General features: G+C 35.9%; 1 protein-coding gene across 2 annotated transcripts in view; it reads left to right on the forward strand.

Annotated features, from left to right (window-relative positions):
* PGR (progesterone receptor) overlaps window positions 1-22,981 on the forward strand; it is a gene marked incomplete at its 5' end in the record, with an annotated part of 116,225 nt that overhangs the window by 18,765 nt on the left and 74,479 nt on the right. The window contains one exon of one of the 2 annotated variants that reach the window (XM_082409897.1): window positions 17,103-17,219. The exons of the other annotated variant lie outside the window; for it this stretch is intronic. Coding sequence (XP_082266023.1) covers window positions 17,103-17,219 — 117 coding nt within the window. The remainder of the gene's footprint in view (window positions 1-17,102; window positions 17,220-22,981) is intronic. 2 annotated transcript variants of the gene reach the window in all.

Consider the following 22,981-nt stretch of genomic DNA (forward strand, 5'->3'; position numbering starts at 1 on the left):
TTCCCCTAACTCTAGTAATAGTTCCTCAGATGTAGAGCTCTAGACAATGTAGTCAGGCCTGTCATGAAATTGAAAAAATTAGAATTTATCAAGACAACAATTTGAAATATGGATTTATATACATTATCATAAAAAATGAACCTTGCTCTAAGAATATGTTTTGCTAGAGATCTTGGCTAATAACTATATGAAGCCATTATTGTAAACTAGGCATTACAAATTTAGTATTCAGAACTTGAGGACAACCTGTACAATTTTTTAGCAATGTTTAAGGTCATGCAATACTCAGTTTAGTCATTCACAAATTGCATCTAACCTAATGAAAAATGTTTAGAAGCCTCCTTTGAGGGTTTCTATGGAAAAACCCACATACACAGGTTTTTGCTGTTCTTCCTACTATAGAATAAATGACTGAAATAGTACATCTAAAACAAAACAAAAAATACATGTAAAATAACTGAGTGGCCAGCTAAAATGCATTCAGCAAATACTTTTGGAAAATATATAGAAAACATTGCTCAAGATGTTAAAAAAATAAATATTAGAAAAATTATAGTGTGGGAGGTTTATTAGACAAAAGAAAGAACACAGAGTTTCACATGTCTTGGTTGGTATTACAATGAGTTACTGCCAAAAGGTAATTACCAAAAAATGCAATTTAGTAAACTTTGCAGTTGTGTTACTCGAGGCTAATGAAATGATTGGATCTCAAGCAGTCCACTGTGCAGTCCAAATGCATCTAGGCTCAATTGTTATTTTTACACCATGCTTAAACCAATGGTTTAAAACTAGTGCCTTTACACCAATGGAAAAGATTCTGGATCTCATGGGCAGAGAGTCCAGGAAATCTGGTTGGTTAGTACCCATTTTGTTGGTCTACCTAGGGCGACTAGCACATATCAAGGTTGATGCGGTTGCCTGCCTTTTCTCTGCCCAACCTCACTCTCCTCTTGATTTTTAAGAATCGGAGATGGCTGGAGGACAGGAGCTGTTTGAGAGTTAATCTGAGTTAACATTATCTCATTATCACTAGCTGCCTTATGATGGGATTTTACTGGTTGCTAGGTTTTATTTCAAGAATGAAATATACAGAAAAAGTGTTTTTGATGAGTCTGTAAAGCAAAGATGTAGTCTCAATAGTAACTGCCCTCTTTACTAAATGAATGTTTTATGGAAAGGCTGCATAAACCACTGATAGGATTTTTGCTGTGATATTAAAAAAAAAAGGTTCAAGTTAAGGTTACAGGTAGCATCATTTATGAAATTCATTTACTGCTTCCTTCATAGGTAAGATATATGTTGCAGTAAATAAGTGGGAATTTTAAGTGAACAAAGCTCTGAAAGATGTCATTACTGTGGCAGATTTTTAACACAAGGCCCTTAAGATACAGTAGAATCATAACAATACTTTGCAACATAGTGAAGCGTGACAATGAAAATCTTTTACCACACCATGGTTTTCTCATTGCACAGTACTTTAAAGGAGTTGTCAGGTTTAAAGATAAGCTACATATTTTCCTTTATAAAAGTATATGTGTTCCAAATTGCTGACCTTTCCTATGATAACAAGTGTTTCAATAGTATGCTACTTAGCAGAAGGGACACTTCATCTGCCCCTTCAAGTTAAAGACAATGTTTTGGATAGAAAAACAGAAGTGATTCCCTTTTGCAAGAGAGCTTTGTGATGTAGAGAGCATTTTGAAAAACAGGTGTCTGTAGATGATTCTGTTATTTGGTTTTGTTGTGAAGGCATCATGAGTACATTATAGATAAAAAGTTTCATAAGTACATACACTTGGAAATAGAATTTTCTAACTTCTTAAAAAATATCTTCCAGGGTGTCAATGGTTATTATATTTCGTAGTAATAGTGGCATTTATATAACACTTATTACATACCAGGAGCTTGGCTAAATGTATTACGTGAAGCACAAGGTGGTTAACTCACTTGGACAGGCAAATAGTGAATAAATGGCAAAGCTGAGATTGGAACCCAGAGAACCTTCTCTCTTATCCATTACGTTTCTTCTTATCCATTATTTAGTGCCTCTTTGTCCTAATTATTTGTAACGAAAACTAATTTACATTAGGGAGGGTACAAATTTGCTAGCTGAATTTCAGGGGAAAAGAAACTTTGCATAATTGATAGGTAGAATTGAAAAATGAATATTTGACTAAATAACCTGTCCTGCAAACAGTCCATTCATGGTTTCTGGATGACTGTCTTCCACCTTCTCCTTCTTCTCAGCCTTCCAACACTCTCCCATCCTCACTTTCAGCTGATGACCTGGCTTCCTAACTTTCTAAGAAAACTTCCAGAAACTGCTACCATCCCATGTACTCCTGGTGGCATCTAACCCATAATTGACTTTTCCTCCTGTTACTAGGGATCTGCACTCCTCCCCAAGGCCAGCCTTCTGCCCTTGTGCATTAGGTCCAGTCTTCTCCTGTTGACTCAAGGGCAGGCTCTAGCAATTTTTCTCCTCCCTGAATCATTTTTTCCCCTCTCTCATTGATCATTCTCATCAGCATGTAAACATGCTATTATTTCTCCCATCTTAAAATAAAATAAAACCAAAATACTTCTGTTAATTTTCTCATCCTTCAGCTACCAACCATTTCTCTACTCCTTTTGCAGCCAAACTCCTCCAAAATTTTTTTTTCTCCCGTTCTCTCTTAAGCCGAATCCAGTCAGTCTTCTGTCTCTTACACTTACTTCACCAAGACTTCCCTTGTCAAGGTTACCACATTGCAAAATCTGGTGGGCAATTCTTAGTCCCATCCTATTTGATCTATTGGTGGCATTTGACAGTTGATCGCTCCACCTTCCTGGAAATGCTTTCTTCACTTGGCTTTCAGGACACGACACTCTTGATTTTCCTCACTTGTTCCTGTTCAGTCTCCTCTTCTCCTTTAGCTTTTAACATTGGAGGGCCCAGTGCTCAGTATTTGGACCCCTTCCTTTCTGTTTTTATACTTACTTCCTCAGAGAGCTAATCTAGTCTCATGACTTTAGATAAATCATCCATATCCTGATCACACCCAAATTTTTATCTCTAGCCCAGACTTTTCTGCTGAACTCTAGACTCATATATCTGGCTGTCAACTTGATATCTTCACAGATGACTACTGAACATCTTGAACTATTCAGTCCAAAAGTTATCTCCTAATTTGCTTTGGATTTTGTTTGGTAAGCCAGTGTTCCTCCCATTTTGGTCTTCAAACCTTTCTGCCTGGGAACCAGTACCTGGAGTACTGGTTTAAAATGCAGATTTCTGAGCCTCAACCCAGATATGCTGAATCAAAATGTCTAGGAAAAGAACTCAGAAATCTGCATTTCAGTGACCTGCTCAGCTTTTTCTTATGCATAGTAAAGTACTGCTTTACTCAGAAGGGGAGCCAGAGTCTTTAATCTGGGAGGTAGCAAGATCAGCTTCGTTTTTGAGAAGGTAACTGTAGAAGCAATGGTGAAGATGGGCAAAAAGTTATGCCAGGAGGGCAATTCTAAGATGATTTAAAATACTATTTGATCTAGATCAGGGACCTTTACCTTTGCTGAGAAGCTACTTTTCATTCCCTGAAGCAGTGAAGTTAAAGTGTAGAGGGCAGATGGGCAGTTGCCCCTACCAAAAATATTCCCTTCTCCAGAAAGAATTCTAAAAAATGTGAGAGGAAAAGGAGGAAGTGTTACCAAGTCCAGGCTCGACCTGCTTACTGCACAACAGGCCAATAAATTGGGAGATGAGGTATTGAGGCAAGGAGTAGCGACTTTATTTGGAAAGCCAGGTATCTGAGAAGATGTCGGACTAGCGTCCTAGAGTACCATCTTATTGGGGTCACCATGCTAGTTTCTTTTATAGAACAGAGAGGGGGAGGAGGTGAGGAAGTAAAGTTAAAAAGGCCCCAAGTCTTGCAAGATATCTCCTGGTTTTGGCCAGCCTTGGGGAGGGCATGTGTTAATTTCTTATTTTCTGCAGCCTTTCACAGGTGGGCAGGGTCAGGGTGTTTCCCTGTGAACTGAACAAAGGCACTTTAGTTTAACATTCAGGCAGAGGGTCAGGGTTCCCCGAGGCAGGCCATTATGTATGCCTATAGCTATAGACAGAACAAAAGCAATGGAAAGCAAAGGTCAAAGTAAAAGTAACAGATCCAACATGGAGTCAGACTTTGTTCTTCCCTGTTATAGAAGGGTGGAGACTCTTTTTGTGTCTTTATTCTATACCGGAAACAATAGTAGAAACATGGTACTGTTTTCATTATTTCCTTTAATTCTCAGTTAGGAGTTGTTTGAGGAGTTACTGTTACCATCCCCACTCTGCTGATATGAGAATTGAGACAGGGAGGGAAGGTAACTTGCTAAGGTCACCCAGCCAGTTAGTGGTAGAGCTGGTTCTGCCAGACTCCAAAAACTAACCACACCATTCAGCACTATTTGAAGTAAGACACGATTAAGAGATTTATCATAAAACTCTTAACAATCTGGTAGTAGTACAGTCATATATTTGGGGGCCTAGACCTAAATAACGAGTAGGAAAACGCTAATTAATTGTCCATATAATTCTAGTTTTTTACAAAGCCAATTTCAGGTGAGACTGGGGTGACTCAAGAGAATTATAACAGAATCTTAAGTCACTTGATATGCCTAAACAGAAATTTGAACAAAATAATGAAGTTGAACAATGATAAATTCAGGATTACTATACTCAAGAGAAAAAATAAACTATAAAAATATGAGGGAAAGAAGCATTTACATGTGTGTAAAGAGTCATAATCTTGCATCAGAGTGGTACAGTGATTTAAACAACCTTGTTGACATAGAGTTTTGTGATTTTTTCATATTTTTTATCAATATATAGATGTCTTAAACACCTCCTTTCTCAGTAGTATGTGAAATTTTCTTAAGGTCAAATAATTGTGTGGCTTTTTAAAATTTTGTATGTAATCCCTTACCTCCCCTAAATGCCTACAGGTTATCTAAATAGAATTAAAAGTACCAGGTGTAACTAATTGGATGCTGCATACAATTTAGTCTTTTACAACTTTAAAGATACATGGATAATTAGGAGAGAGTTCAGAACAGATCTGGAGGCATCATTTTGTTTATAAACAGAGCAGTAGAACTAGCCTCAGGAAGAATGGATGACAAGCTGATACATAGTCAGAAAGAATTTAAATTTAAAAGTGATGAAGACAAGAAAGAAGAGGAAACAATTTTGAATGGTAGCATTGAGGCCTTTAAAAAATTAAATATTGGAATGTCCCTTGGTAAGATTCTATAAACTATTTAGTTCCTTTTTCAGATTATATCCAGAATCTGATCTCTTATCACCACCTCCACTGACCACTTGGTTTCAAGCCACAATTGTTCTCCTTTGGATTTATTTCAACAGCCTCTTAACTGGTCTCATTTCTACTCTTGTCCTCCTAGAGTCTATATTCAACCTAGAAGCCAAAGTGATACTGTTAAAATTTAAGCCAGATCATGTAAGTCCTCTACTCAAAACTCTGCAATGGCACTATATTTCTTTCAGAGAAAAACCAAAGTTCTTACAGTGGTCTCCAGGGCTCTACAGGATCTGAGCCCCGTTGCACTCTGACCTTCCTCTCCACTACGATTCTCGCTGACTGGGGCAGCTCTAACCTTACTAGTTTCCTCAGACAATCCAAGCCAACTCTCAGGATGTTGGCAATTGGCTCTTTCCATTCTAATTTTGTTTCTTGACACTCTGCACTCATCCAACTCATTCTAACTTCCAGCTTCAGTGAACGTCCTGGAACAAACTTTGGTGACTTCCAGTCTCTCATTTAACAGTCACATTCCTCCACTAGAGTGTTTCAAGTTGTTTAACACCTCTATTAGTAATACATAGATTTAATTTTAGGAAAAAGCTTATTTAAAATTGATTTGCTAAAAGAAACAGAAGAAAAATTTGGGTAATAATCTGCTTTCAGTTATTAAGACAAAAGATGACAGTGTCTGCAAAACAAGAATGAATTTCATAGGAAAGAACTAGATGAGATGAAAATATAGCTGTATGAGATAAGAAAATGCCACAGTAGGATCCAAAAATGTAATAGCAGATTTAAACTCTGTATTGGAATCCATAAAGAGCAGAAAATAAAATCAGTTATGTAGAGTTCATATTTAAAGAGTTATTTCACAATGAAGGAAAAACGACAAATTGGTGAAAATTTCAACCTGTGATTTATTGTTTTGACTATGTAGTACTCTGTGTGCTATTTTATCTAATTTAGCTCATTTGATCCATATAACAGCCTTTTATAGTGTTTATTTCCATTTTATAGGTGGGAAAACTAATTTTCTCAAGGTGTAGCTAGTGATGGAACTAGAATTTGAGTGGGAGTCTATTTGACTATAAGGCATATGGTCTTATCACTGTGTTGTTGAATAACAGATATGATGAATAGAGAGCAGACATCCAACCTATAAATAATCAGTGTTTCTGAAAAATAAACTAAAAAACAAGTTAAACAAAATTATTAACTGATTATGAAAAGTAGGCTCCTGGGATCTTATCATCATCACCTAGAATAATGCCAAGACACGGAAGATATTCAATAAGTATTTGTTTACTGAACTATCATAATTACTACCTATTAAGCATTTATTCTATGTTTGTCATAGTGGTACGTGTTAACACATTATTTTATTCAACTCTCAAATAGCTTTTTAACTATTATAGATGTGGAAAATGAAGCACCAAGAAGTTAAATTATTTATAGTTAATAGGTGATAGAACTTGGATGACAGAAGTAGATTAAATAGTTAAATAAAAATTTTATTCTGTACATCAAAATAGCTCACTCTGCCCCAAACAGATATAATGTAAAAAGCTCTACCTTTGCATATATTGAACAAGTTTTTCATTTTACATAGAAAAAATACATGCTCCATGAGTTCAAACAAGAAAAAAAATAACTGTTTAACTACCAGGAAACAAAAATTGGGCTGACGTTAGACTTCCTGTTTGAAGCACTAAATTCTGGGATATTGCCATCAAGCTGAGTTGCTATTCTTGGGTGAAGGCAACATACATTCTCACATATGTGAAATTGGATTCCTGGGATGCCCTCTGGTTCAGGATGAAGCTTAGCAACACTCTTGTTTAAGAGATGGGAGGTGCCTTTCTGTGGCCCTTGCTACATGCCAGGGTGATGTAACTCTCCAGAGCAGCCCTTGCAAGTGCCATGCTCATGTCTGGTGCCCAGTACAGGTGTCTCTGTTCTCAAAGAACATATTCTGTGCCCTCTTTGTTCCCAGCCTGAGCCTCTTATATCTACTCTATCTTTAGGTATTTCCATGTATCTTACTAGCCATTTCCCCTTGGGAAAATTAAATACCTGTGTCGTGTCTATTTTATTTATAACGATTACATGAAATAAACCAGTTAAGTTCCTAGTATACTTACCCATAGTGTGGGTCGATAAAATGTTGTCTCCTTCCTTCTCCCCCTCCCCCCACACCTTTTTTCTTCACTTTACTCAAGAACCCTTGAATCTTACATTAAGATACTTTAAAACTTACTGGTTTATGATTGTCCAGCTTTTTTCACACTCTGCCAGATTTTCATTCTTCCCCGCTCTCTTCACTCTGGTTTTATATGACCAGCCCCTGTTTGGCTAATATGAAAAACTGGTCCAAACCTTTATTTCATTCTGTATGTGTCTTCAGAATACTTTACTTCTAGAAAATTCAAAAGAATACTGTTAAATGAATATCTGTAATCAACTATTTGAAAGTAAGTTGCAGATGTAGTATTTCACCTCTCAAGATTTCAAAAATGTGTTCCTAAGGACAATAGCAATATAACCACAATATTATTATCACATCGCAAAGTTTAACATTGGTATAATAATTTTATCTAATATATAGCTAGTATTCAAATTTTCCCAATTGTTCCCAAAATGTCCCATATAGATTGTTTTTTCATGCAGGATCCAATCAAGAACTATGTATTTCATTTGGCTAACAAGTCTCTAAGTCTTTAATCTAAAAAGACCTTCCACCTTTTTTTTTTCTCTTTCAGGACTTTAACATTTTTAAGGAGTCCAGGCCAGCTGTTGTAGAAATTCTCACAGTCTGGATTTGTCTGATTTTTTTCCCACATGATTAGATTCAGATTAAATATTTTGAGAAGAATCATACATAGGCCAGTGGTTCTCAAACACTCTGGTCTCATAATCTTTTTACATGCTTAAAAATTATGGAGAACCCAAAGAGTTTTTGTTATGTGGATTATATCTATCAATATTTGTCATATTAGAACTAAAACTGATAATTTTAAAAACATTTTTTATTAACTCACTTAAAAAATAACAAACCCATGAGATGTTAATTTTCCAAACCAAAAAAATTTAATGAAAACAGTGACATTATTTTACATTTTTAAAAGTCATTTTAATGTCTGCCTTAATAGAATGCAGCTGTGTCTCATACCTTCGTCTACATTTAATCTGTTGCAATGTGTTGTTTTGGTTGAAGCATATAAAGAAAACATGGCATCACACAGATATGTAATGGGAAAATGGAGGAGTTTTTTAACTGGCTTTTCATACTTCTCAGGTGGTGGTCATTTCCTTAGAGATTGCGAAAGGGTTATAGTCTACTTCTATTATTCCTTCTAATTTTATGAGCTATAAAACCTTTTTATTCTTTCTCTCTTCCAAAAGGCCATTTGGTAATCTTAAAATTTATACTGGAAGACCTATAAGTTGCTTAATTATTTCTTTTTAATTATCAATTTTCAAAGTAATGAGTTTATGCCCTAGCAACCTCCAGTAGTTTCCAGTGAGTTCATTTTGTACTCATGGCTTTTTATATAGTCAATGTGCTTTAATCACTTAAACTATATATAGTCAATGTGTTTTAATCACTTAAACTAAATTCTTTTTGATGTAGAAATTGTCTTTATCTTTGGTCAATGTGACTTTGACACATTTCATTAACTCTCAATAACATGAAACTCTGTCACAACAAAGTATCCCAGTCCTGTGTCAGCCACTTCTCCAAGGAGCCCTGGTTGCTTTCAGATGAAAATGATATTAGACTTGACGATCAGTCTGGATCCTAGTGTTTATTGATGCTATGGTTGTTTTTGCTTCCGGGCATTTTCAATGGACAGACCTAGAAAATACATCTTTTTGAAAAAGCGGGGCAATCATGAGTTAACACCAAGATATCTCAAGCTTGGCACTGTTAGTATTTTGGGCCAGTTAATTCTTTATTGTGGGGATTCTCCTGTGCATTGTAGGACGTTTAGCAACATCCCTGGCCTCTCCTCAGTAGCACCTAACCCCTCAGTTGTGTAAAACAAAAGTGTCCCCAGGCACTGTGAAATGTCCCAGAGTGGAGGTGGGGAATGGAGGCAAAATTGCCTCTGGTTGAGAACCACTGGTTTACACTTATATTACTAGCAACATTAAAATAGTTCCCTGATTGTTTTATACACACACACACATACACTTTTTTTCAAAGTACCAATATTAGCATGACCTTTATTCTTCCATCCTCTGCATGAAATCTTAGTCCAATCATATAGTTTTTAATCAGAAGAACAATCTTATTTCAGGATCAAAATGTGCAGGCCAGCAATACAGTAAAAATTACAAACTCTCATCTAATTTAGGATTTCTCCTTTGCCCCAGCTCAGCACTGCTTGGGGCCTGGGGCCTGAAGCCTGCAGGGAAGAAAGAACAAGATCACTTCCTTCTCACCCTGCTCACACGAATTAAGACCGATTAGCAGCTGATTTTGACCGGTTCAGGGCTAAGGCATGGGAAGAGGGGTTAAAGGGAAAGGCACTGTTGTACACGGCAGGTACATACATGACTGTCACTGGAGTTCTCTGTGTTTGGTGGATGATTGTAGTTGACTCTTTCTCCGGCAAGATACTTTGGTAGGATTCTTGGCGATATTTCACTGGGAAGCCCCAACTGTAATCCTGCAATGCAGGTGATGCCTCTCTTCTTTTCTGGACTCCTTAGCCTCTGTACTTCCAGTGGTCAGCCCTATGCAGACTCCCTCTGTTGGACCACAATGCCTTCTAGGCTGTCCTCATAGGTGGAACCATTTTAAAAAAGAAGGAAATTTTTTATTGACATAAATACCTTCAGAAGAGTGCTCAAATTAAAGATGTAGATCTTAATGAATTTTCACTAAGCAAACCATGGAAACCTTGTTACCATCACCCAGGTCAAAAAAATTTTAAAAATCATTAGCTTTCCAAAAGTCCCCTTGCACCCCTTCTAATCACTCCCCAAAAGTAACTACCATCCTGGCTTCTAACATCATAGATAGTTTTAACTGTTTTGGAACTTTATATTAATGGAGTCATACATTTTCCTGTGTCTAGTTCTTTCACGTAACATTATACTCATGGAGTCCATTCACATTTTTGCATGGGCTAGACATTCATTCTCATTACTGTATGATGCACTGAATGAATAAAATAGAGTTTGTTTATACATTATGCTGTAGATGATCATTTGGGTTGTTTTCAATTTGGGGCTATTTATGAACACTGTTTCTATAAATATTCTTGTACAATTTTTTTTTCATATGTGCATACCTATCCTTACAAGATAAGTTTTGTATGTGCCTCTCTGAGGATCCTGGTAATTTCACTGGTCCCGGACCAGTATTTGTTCCGTGGCGCAGGTTTATACACCGTGTGGTAGTGAAAATCGTCTCCCGTAAAGACCAAGATATTTGTTTGTTTGTTGTTTTTAGTCGTGGATAATAACTCCTCTCCCAACTCAAAGTTTTGGACAGATTCCTGGCTTCGATGAAATATTCTTTAAAAAATATTTTAAAAATATTCTTGGTAGTGTTTTTGAGCACGATTTTCATGAATAAGACAGCCTTTTGAGAGTCTCCATTTTGTGCAAACTTCAGTTCCTGCCCCTTTCTCCCATTAAGCCTGATGTCACATATCCCAAACCCTCGTGGGCTTCAAACCCCAGCTCTTGGCTCCTAGGTCCTATATCTGCATCTGAAATGTTTTTGCATTACTGCAAAGTTCACTCAAGTTTACCCCTCTGGCTTTCATATCTTTCTTTTTTCTGACTTATGAAATTCCCTTTCTTCCTTCCTTCCTTCCTCCCTCCCTCCCTCCCTTCCTTCCTTTCTTCCTTCCTTTGCTCTTCCTTGACTGTAATTTGACAACATGCTTCTACCGTAGTTTATCCACTATTTGTGTATTTGTGGTGGAAAGAGTGTTCCCGTTTGCACTAGCTTATATTACCTCAAGCCCAAATTTTGGTGGGTTATATCATACTTTTTCTTCTTTGCTCCTTTATCTGTTGAACATATACTCATTTCTCCTGTCATTTTGCTACATATTTCCCTCTACTTTTCATAAAAAGCCATGAAAAATTGTGACTTTTCTCAAACTAAATTGAAATGTGTTCACTTGTGCTCAGAGAGGCAACACAAATACTATAGATTTCTTATTTTAAAGGTACATCTCTTTCTAGCTTATAATAAAGAGATTCATTTCAATTAAAATGGAATTTTATTTGTCCTGTATCTAAAATTTTTGTACATCACTAGACAAAATGATCATATTTTAATAGTGCTAATCACATTTTAATAGTGCTTTTATTTTCACAGAATATGATTTTTTAAATAATAGTAACACTTGGAGTTATATTAAAATGTTAAATATAGAGACCAATTAGAAACAGTATATAGATATAACCATTCAATAATCCCTATTTTACATTGTTAAACATATGTTTTTCAGAGATAGTTTAAAATATTTATGTTTTTGCGAAGATAGATATTAAAAATAAGCTTGTTAAAGGCTCTACATGTAACTTATGGTTTACTGGTATAAAAAGGCAAGGAATTTACTGAAATAAAAGGCATTCTGTAATAAAAATAAAAGTTGAAAGGTGGTAAATAAAAATCTGGAGCAAGTGATTTTTATGACAATAAGTGAAATATTATTATAGACCTTATATTGTTGATTATAAATATATTTATGACTGTTGGTGAAATAATGCATATAATTAGGTTTACATGTATTTGACAAACATTTACGAAACTCTTACTAGACACAAGGATCTAAAGACCTAGTTTCTACTCTCACAGAGTGTAGGGGAAACAGGCACACAGCATTTATAAGAGGAAGATATGGAATGTGCAGTTGCACAACAGAAGAAAATCCACACCTTTCTAGGATCAGTCAGTTAAGACCAGAATTGAAAGATGAGTAAGAGTTTGCCAAGCAGATAAATTTGGAAAAGGGAGGAGAGTCATAGAGACATTAGAGAGTTTGGGGAAATACAATGATGTTGTACAATGTAGTACAACTGGAGCATAAAGAAAATAAGAGAATAAGTAATTAAAAAGAAAAGACGTAGTAGTTAGTACTCACCTTTCACTTTTCCCACCATAAAGGAGGTAAGAGGTTTTCCAAGGAGAAAGAAAAAATGGTGCTCTATTACAGACTTCAGGTAATAGTTCTCTGGTTTTCAACAGGGGCAAATGCTGTATATATTAAGAGGGAGATGTAGATAGTATCTCTTATTTGGGTAAACTCTCCTATTGTTGATCATTATGCCCCTTTTTCTGCTTGTGGTGACCCATAGCTTATAAATACTCCTGAATGTCTTGTAACTCCTGAGGGTGATGGTGTGGGTAGACAGCAAGGACGTTAGAAAGTAGAATGCATAGAGTGGTTTAATAGAGTGACTTTTTATAGACTTATTGTATAGCGACAATGTTATGTTGGACTCTGGAGCAGCAGCAATATGCAATTTGAACCATCAATCTGTGACTTACGAGAAATCAGCAAGTGGATCTGGACGTGGATGTGTTTTTCGAAGCCAGGATATAAATTTGGGACTACTGTCTGAAGAAGAGTGGTAGCAACAGACATTATGTTGGATTTGCACCGACCAGAGTTTAGTATTTTGCAGACTTCCCAGATAATGTTGTAACAGAGCCAATGCTTTTAGGTGTGAACTTTCTTCATCTGCATATACAGCCAGGTACTTGGTGGATTGACGCATGTGATGGAGTGGTCCTTTCTACATCCCTTGCCTTCTTGGTGGCTCTGAGTCCAGGCCAAGTGTTGTGGTAGGAGGCAGGCCTGGGCCCCATGCCAGCTTATTTTAGTCATCTCTAGTTGGGATTGGCTGGCTGCAACATTTCTTATGCCAAAAGATCTCTTAGAGAAGATTAACCTCTAACTATACCCCCTATATTTGCTTGCATGATGCTGTAGCTGCTTTGCAGTTTTGACAGACCAAAATTAGTGTTAAACATAACCATAGCTTAGAGTGGACTGAGCTTCCAGATTTCGTTAAGTCATTCCATTCTTTATATGAATCTATGTTGATATGAGTCATGCCAATTCCTCAAGGTAGTGACTTCATGCCGGTAGCTTTAATTACCAGAGATATTCCTTCCCATCAAACATCAAATCTTGAAATGCTTATCGTTTTTGCCCCCAAGAGTTATAAGGATTGCATTCTATTTGGTAACTATAATTTCTTTATTTATACTTAAATATATATTTCAATTTATTTAGAACTTGTTATCAATCCTTTCACACCAGACTTCTTCTCTCATGCATTCTCTATTGTAACTCATCTATTGTTGGCTAGGTTACATCTTTAGGAATCTCTTTAGGAAGAGTAGTATATCAGGGCCTTATTTCCTGATTTTATGCATATTTGAGAATGTCTTTCAATTGCCTTTAAAAGCGAATAACTTGGCTAGGTACAAAATTCTTGGGTCATATCTAGAACAGATCTACCTGTATTTGGCATTTAGGGATGTGATAATAATCATAATTGTAGTAGACAGTCATTAAGTACTTGCTATATACCAGACTATTCTAAGCTCTTACATGAGCTCATTTAGTCCTTAAATGTGGCCCAGGATACTAACATTATCTTCCTTTCACTTGCCATAGGTCACCCAGCTAATAAGTAGTGAGGTTGAATTTCGAACTTAAGCAGTATTGCTCCGAAGTTCATACCCTTAACTTCCTATACAACCTCTTGGGTTAATTAAGCTAAAATGTCTAGTTGTGTGACCTTAAGCACATTACTTAACTTATCTGTGCCTCAGTTAATTTTATAAAATGGGAGTAATAATACCTCCCAAGGTTGCTGTGATGATTAAATGAGTTAATATATGCAAATAGCTTGTAACAGTGCCTAGCACATAGTAAGTGCTTAGTAATTGTTGTTGTTGTTGTTATTATTATCTTACAGATTGTAGGTTTCATATATGAGCTTTGAACAAACAATCTGACTTCAGTTACTGCTCTTCAGCACTGCAGTATCAGCAGTTAAGATGGAATTTCAATTAAGTGGGGAAAAGGGATTATTCAAAAAACAGTGTTGGGACATACTCAATAAACACTCAATAAATATTTGTTGAATTAATGAGGATTTTGTAAAAGTGTATATATATTTACTTAACAAATGTTAACAAATAGATGTTAAATACCTTCTAGGTCTGTATAGACAGACTGGAAGAAAACACGAAAATGAAAACAGTTGCATGATAATGGGATTGTAGATTATTTTCTGTTTTGAATTTCCTTAATTTGTTACAAAATTTCTCTGATGATACAATTTATGAAATGAACGATTTGACCAGATAATCACTGAATTCTTTTTCATATATTTTAAGTTTGAGGTACCTACAGAGAGGTAGTTGGAAGGTCAGAGCTCAGAATGAGATTTTGGATCCATGCAGAGATGATGAGACTCCCCACCTAGTGTGTACAGTGGAATACAACGTATAAGGAATAGGCAAAGGAAGAGGGATCGGCAGTGGGAACTTAAACTGAACTGTTGGAAAGAAGATGAAAAGTCAGAAGAGACATGCTTCAAATAAAATGGGGGACAGGTGTGGAGAGAAATCACCCACGGCAAATTGTACAGAAAGTCAAGGAAGAATTCACTGTATTTAGGAATGAAGAAAGCTTTGACAACGTTACTCCACTTTATAAGAACAGTGAACATATAAGCCAAATTACAGTATGCTGAGGAGTAAAGGAAATTGAATAAAGACTGCAAATATAGATGACTTTTTCAGCAACTTAGATGACAAAGAAAGGGATGAAGTCAAGGAGACTTTAGAGTGAGACAGTTTTTTTTTTCCTTGATGCTGGAATTTTTGAAATGGAAAAACTTGAGGAGAAAGGAAGACATCATTGGAGGGGGAGAGAATAAAGATTTTAGGAGAGAAAGGGGGAAATGGATGGTGAAGATTTGAAAGCAGGTAGGAAGGAATGGTTTCAGGAACAGACTGAGTGCCCTCTAATGGGGACTCTTTCTCTGAAACACTGAAAGGGGTGCTGTTGTAAATCATTTAAGAAACAGAAATGAGAAAACTCAGCAGCATTGCAGCTGCTTATGGTTCAGGATTTTTTTCTGGATATTCATGACAGAGGAGCAGAGAGTAGAACAGCCTCCCTTCAAACAACAATTACATCTCTGACACTGTTTAAGTTTGTTCTCTGGATAGCATGGAAAATCTTGCTTTCTATTGTCTGTTCTCTCTTCTTGTGAGAAATCAGTGTAGAGTCTAGATAAATGATGATAGATCAATAGGTAAATAGATAGATAAACTTACACACACTTTTACTTCCACACTCACTCCTGCAGCCTGCAAATATAACTTATGGAAAAAAATTAAACCATAGTTAGATCGGAAAGTAGCATGCAGTACATTCTGCTCATCTAGTGGGCATGGATGTGAAGCTTCATAACTGCCCTTTAGTAGGAGGAAAGCTCAATGCCCAGGACTCCTAAACAAGAGAATTAACACTAGTATGTGAGAGTACATGAATATAAGTTTGTGGAGAAATACATTTTTAAGAAAAGTCTGTCTGTTCTTATCCAAAAATGCCCCAGGTCAAGAACCATTTTGTTATTAGCTATCTCATAGACATGGCCTTTTTGCCATTCGCCATTGGAGCATAACCTTTTCCCTGCTCAGTTAAGCACACATTTAAGGTACCTCTGTGTTCCTGTACTACAAACTTTGGCCAAAAGAGTGGATCTGATTTTAATGTCGACTAATATAAAATACTATAGGAAAATTCCATAATTTTTAAAATTATTTTTTATTTTTAAGTATGCTGATGATGTTAAAAGTCTCACAGTCTGTTTCATAGGAATTTATTGGAAAATAAGAAGTGCCAAAGCAGTAAATTTTCTAGTTAATAAATATTTACATGTTTAAGCTGAAAAATTTTTTTCATTTTTGTTTAATCTAAGTAAGTTAGATTGCTCCATGCCTTATTAAATATAACATATTTTTGGTTTAAATAATCATCATTATTGAATATTAAGTTCTTATTCCAGACTTTTTGAAGGGTATAAGTGGTTTCCCCTACACAAAATGACCCCAGGATCACGTTTTACCCTTATTTTTTTGGAATTCTTCTGTCCTCTTAATTGAATTCTTCTCATTGTTTTAAATTTTTCTTCCTTTGTCATTATTTCTATTATCCTGTTTTCTAATTTGTAGCCAAAATAAACCAGACAATAAAGTCAGTACAGTTAATGACATTTTTTTTACATGCTCTTCAAATTCATGAGATCCTTTAAGAGTGAGCTAGCTCCAGGATTTTAAGAATTAAACACATATGTTTTATAAAAAGCCTATTACAGAGACTTCTTTAATTGTCTGTATCTGTTTTCTTGAAGGTTTATATGTCAAAAAGAAAAGATTTTACTAGAACTTGCCTATCTTAACACACTAATGCTTATCAGCCACATATAGCTAATCTTTAAATAACAATGATCTAAGAGCATTCTGATGCTGATGCCATTAGTAAGATGCACAGAAATTTTTTACAAAATATTTTTAAAAGAGTCCTAGAATTGGTTTCTAAGCTGTATTTCCCCTCATTTAGGCTCCTGAAGGCATGGGTAAAGTATTGAGCAAGTTTGGAGCATTACCAGCATTCAGCTATGCAAGCAAGAGGCTGGCTGAGACAGTCATGCACTTGCTAATGTGCACCTCTCCTCTTTTTCAGTTGTCACTGCATAAACTTTCCAGTGGTCTTTAGATATTATAAAAATAATTTTTACTTTTTTGTTTTTTAGGGCAGCATAACTACTTATGTGCTGGAAGAAACGACTGCATTGTTGATAAAATCCGCAGAAAAAACTGCCCAGCATGTCGCCTTAGAAAGTGCTGTCAGGCTGGCATGGTTCTTGGAGGTAATGATGATGTTTTCATCAATAACATACTGTCTGATATTTACATTATAAGACGGTGGGTCAGAAAATCCTAGTTTTCTTATTTCTGTCTTGATTATTGGTGTCTGGATGAAGCAATCAATACCATCTCATTAATGCTGTGGATTTCCAGCATGTTGAAGTTTGTTATAGAGAAGTAGTAAACCTCCATTTGTCTATATTGCCTATAAGAAGATGTTATGGGATGTTCACCAACCTCTCATTAAGTGACATGGTTGGAGTTTAGGCTCTGCTACTCACTGCCTTTGCAGTCTTGAGTAAGTCACCAACCCTTTCTGAGCATCAGTCTCTTTGTCTATAAAATGAGAACAATGAAGTCCCTTCCAGCTCAAAAACTGACTCCATGAATCGGTTAAGTACATTAATCTCCATCCCTTCCTCTCTCTATCAACCCCTCCCTTTCTATTTCCCTCCCCCATTCTCTTTAAGTAACTAGATATTGCACACTCACACTTACCGGGTACTATTTTAAGTTCTGGCAGTGTTAGAAGCAAACAAAATGGACCAAATCCCTGTCTTCATGGAGCTTACACTCTGGGGGGAGGAGCAATAAATATATACGTCAAATGATGATAAGTGCTGTGGAATGTATTAAGCAGGGTCAGTTAATGGGGAGTATCAGGGAGGAGAATCACTCCTGAACCCTTTACTCTGATTAATATTTTCATTTTATTTAGTCATTTCCTAAAGCAATAATGTTTCTGAAATCCTGAGTTGGATGTTGTAGTTATAATTATCCTAACACAGGTTTAAAAAATTCATAACTATTTAAATATATATTCAGTATACCACCTAACACAGATCATGTACCGTAAATGGTATGTGTTACCTTCTGAGAAGGAGTGCATGAGACCAATATGTTTTGAATGCCCACTGTGTTAAGCACCCTGCTTAGTTCTGTCTTTGCTGCCTGTGAACACAATACAGTCTAATCAGTAATAAAATAATTATCAAACAAAACAGTAGGTGATTTAAGAGAAGTTCTAAACATTACTATGCAAGTAGAGCAAAAGAATGAATTAATTCTATCTGAGGGAGTTGGCAAAAGCTTCAGAGAGGAGGCTTTCAAAGAGTGAATAGAAACTTTATAAGTGGAAAAGGAGAAAGGTATTTACAATGAAAAACAATGCATTCCAGTGATGATTTTTCTGGAAAGTCAACTGTTAACTGGGAACAGCAAGAAATGAAGCTTGAAAGCTATCTTGGGCTAGCTGGGATCTGGAGTTTGAACTCTATTCTGTATGCAGTGGAACCAGTGATCTTTCTAATAAACCATCTGTGGACCATCCATGGGATAAAGCCCAGATTTCTAAATGCAGCACATGGGCCCTTTCATCACCTAGCAACTGCTCTCTCTTTTTCTAAGCCCTACTCCCACCAATCCTTGGGGAACCCGACACTCCAGTCACCAACTTTCACCGGTCTTTGCACACATTTGACTTTTTCCTGCACCATTCTCCTTTCACTCCTTGTGAACTGTTACATATCCTTCATATTAAGTTCAAGTGTCACGATTTTTGTGAAATCTTCCCATCACCCCACTCAGTGCAGGGGCAGGGGTTTTGTGGGGACACTGTTCAAAGTAGTGCTTTTCATATCTGGGGAGGTTGAAAGCCCTTGAGCCAGCCTGGATTGGACCTTGCCCTGATTGTACTTACTTCAGCATTCCTACCCTTGCAATGCAAGGTTGACCGAAGTGGAAGTCATGAGACCCAGCCACCCTACCCCAGCCCACATGAGGCACCAAGAATTCACTCTCTTCCCATAGCTTCTTGTATACCCTCGTTATAGTACTCACCTCATTGCTTTATAACTGTTTACTGGTATCCCATTCAAGGATTTTCTCCTAATCCAAGATTGTGTTGTTTGCAAGCAGGAATTTCATTTTGGTGTTTTACCACCAAAGTCCTTGTTTAAGAAGTGCTCACTAAAGATTTGTGATTATTATTTTGAAGTCATTTGAAGTACAGGTCTCTATACATTCTTGAACATGAAGTCCAACTGTAGTCATTTCCAGGACACAAGAAAGAGTGTTTGGAAGAGGCAAAGGGGATATGGTCTAATGTAGTGTTTTTCACTTTGAGGAAGGGTGCTAGCCCTTGAAGCAGTCTTCCATTCTGTGATTGCATTTATTTTAATGGTCTTACTATTATAATGGAAAAGTGATTTAAGATGGACCAAAGTAAAAATGATGAGACACCCAGCCACTGAGAAACTTGGGTTTGTTCAGAAGAGAAACTTGGGTTCTAGCCATCAACAAGACAGATGCTCAGTAAGAAATAGAGTAACAAGGAGAAGAGAACTTCAGAGAAGACTCAGAACTGGGATGAAAGGGGAGGATGTCCATTCCAGGGACATAGTCTAAAGTAGCATCAGAGCAGGGTCAGCAGGAAGACCACAGAGCTGTTGTAATTGACTTCAGCCCCAGCCTCAGAGATTAGAAAGAGAAATAGGCAGAAATATGAGCATATTGTCCTTAATTTTCTTGTGTTCCCATCACGTTCGCAAGGTTCTCTTACCATCCTGTGTCTCAGTTCTCCTGAAATCTTATGGATTTTTCTCCCCTTGCATAATTTATTTCAATCAGTAAACTACCTTTTATTGCTGGTGACCATAAAATTTATCATTCAAATCAGGATACAGCTGAGAATAAAATGGAGCATAGGAATAATTAAACTGGTATAACAGATGTAAACTGACACTGTCCCAGGCTATCTGGACCACAGGGCAAGTCCCCCATTTTTCCAATTAGAAGATGCAGATGTGTCCTGACCAAAATGAATACGTAAACTTCTGGGAATGTAGCTGAAATAATCAAGTGTTTACTTATATAATATTTCATTTATTATTCTAGTTAAACACAAATATTTAAATTACATACAAAAATCTATTGATTTAGAGGTATTGCTTTTCTACTCTCACATTTTATAAACAATTTTATTCCAACTAATTTCACAAACCTTTGGCAGCAGGACCTTTGCTCCAGTAGAGCCATTTTTCAAGTCAGCTAATCATTTTCCAGAGTTCATCAGCATTTTATCTAAAATGTTTGATATGTAGCACTTCTTGAATTCATATACAGTAATAATAATATAATTGGAAATCTATCCTAAGACAAAAATACCTATTCATATAACAGTTTTAATGATTGTCCTGTAAGAGATTTTTTTTAGTGATTCCCCATAAAATAAACACTTGCTGTATTATTTAATTGTGGAATATATCAAGCCTACCAAAATATTAAATGAATAAACACCTATGTGTCCATCACTCAGTTTTTAATATCAGATCATTTTTCATATTTTCTTCATTTTTGTTGTATTTTATAAAGAATAAGACATTACAGTCATTTAGAAACTTCTGAATTGTCCTTCCCTAAACCCATTAAGTTCATTTCTTATTCACAGATAACCAATATGCTGAATTATTGCTCAACGTGTTCATACTCATAATTCTTGTATATGAATTCTTGAGTAATGCAGTACAGTATTGAATATTTCTAAACTTTATATACATGGCATTACACTGTATATGTACTTCTTCAATTTGCTTTTTCACTCCATGTTGTGTTTTTGAGATTTGTTCATATTTGTACATGTAGCTAGGGTTACATTTTAACTTCTCTATGATACTTCATTTTACAAACATTCCATGGTGCTTTTCACTTTCTTCTGTTAATGGATATTTATTTCTAATTTTTCATAATTATAAAATATGCATCAATAAACATTCTTGTACCTGTATCTTTATGCATATATTTGAGAAGTTCTCTAGGCTGTATATCTAGAAAGGAATTAAGTCTGGTTCACTAAGATATTATGTACCTTCAAACTTACTAAATGTTACCTAGTCACCAAATTACCCTCTAGAGTCTTTGCTTCCATCAATGTTTGAGAGTTCTTGTTATTATGCATCCTTACCTGTACTTGGTATTTTCAGACTTTAAAATTTTTCTAATTCGATGGTCTTAAAATTGGTATCCAATTTCAGTTTAATTTTTGTGTCCTGGATTAGTGGTGAAGGCAAATATTGCTATCTTTATTGGCCATTTATATTTCCTGTTCCATGAATTAGCTGTTCATATTTATTGGCCATTTTACAACTGGATTGTCTTTTTTCTTATTGATCCATACAACTTACCTCTATACTCTCTACTAGTCCTTTGCAATCTACATCTTAAGTTTTTGCCTTATTTATGATGTCTTTTTTCTAATTTTTATATAATCACGTGTCAGTATTCTCCCTTTATATCTCTTAACCCTGAAATCGTACAGATAATCTACTAAAAATCATCTAAAATCTTATAAGTCTGTTTTTCACACTCATGTCCTTAACCTACCTACAAGTATCTTCTTAGGTAGGGAGGCAAGAATAAAACCTTATTTTCTATATGGATAACCAGTTGCCAGAGCACAATTATTGACACATGGTCTTCAATATGTTTTTGATAGTGTACTCCTGTAGAAGTAAAAATGTTCTCAGCCTTCACCCCCAACTCAGGTCTATTTATAAGTAAATTATACATATGTGCTACTATCAAATTATATTATATATTAGTGGTGCTTAATTTCTTTTTATTTCCTTACTAAAAATATAAAAAATAATTGTAATATTTTTCTGACAGTACTCCAATTACAAATTCCACTGGAATTTTTAATCCATTTCCGTTATATATCTAATTTCCGTATGTCTTTGCTTTTCTTCCTAGCTTCTCTGTTCTGTTCCATTGTATATACCTGCACCACTACCACACACTCTGAAATATTACAGGTATCAAGCTACATATTGATACCTGGTAGAATAAGTCTCCTTAAGTTACACTTCTTCCAAATTGTTGGCTTTTTTTGGCCCTCTAAATTGGTCTTTTAAAGTGATGCTTAAAAGGTTTATTCATAATGGTATCTAACACTTAAAACCATGAGTTCTTACCCCTGGGAATTAGCTATATATCAAAATTCTTTGCCTCTTTTTTTTCCATCAGATAACCTTTACAATCCTGTGGTCAGCATCACACACTGAGAAATAGCATAGTGGTGCATTTAATTATTTCATAAGTAGGTTTGCACAGAGGTTTATTAGAAAGCAGCTGGCAGCACACCCTGATATGTTGCAGTCCAGATGTTGTTCTTCCTGGGATAGTCAGTGGTAAGAGTTTGGAAGTCAGTAACCCAACTCATGGAAACCAGGAAGAAGGTAGTCAATTTATTGGATTAGATCCTAATTGCTAGTCCTGTAATAAGTTTCTGGAGTAAGGGGGAGTGTACTTGTGGTCTACTGAGAATTACAACTTATTTTAAAAGACGTAAGAGTTGCTTAAGGTTCAATTCTTCAATAATTAGAAGAGTTTCACTGAAGTAATAATTGCCTATACACTACTGAAAGTAGAGCCCATGTTCTCTTCCTCCCTTGTTTCCTTCCATCTTTCCTTCTTTTTTCTTTCCTTCTTCATGTTTGTCACTTTTCTTAGGTTTCTCATTTCTAATAGAGTCCATTTGAATAACAAAAGATGAAACAGAAGAGAACATTGACTATTGTAAATAATGCTGCAATGAACATAGGAGTGCATATGTCTTTTTGAGTAAGTATTTTTATTTTCTTCAGGTAAATACCCAGAAGTGGCATTGCTGGATAATATGGTAGTTCTACTTTAATTTATTTGAACACCTTCATACTGTTTTCCACAGTGGCTGCACCAATTTACATTCCCACCAACAGTGCATGAA

Source organism: Balaenoptera physalus (genome assembly GCF_965194825.1).
Source record: "Balaenoptera physalus genome assembly, chromosome: 10".
NCBI lineage: Eukaryota > Metazoa > Chordata > Mammalia > Artiodactyla > Balaenopteridae > Balaenoptera > Balaenoptera physalus.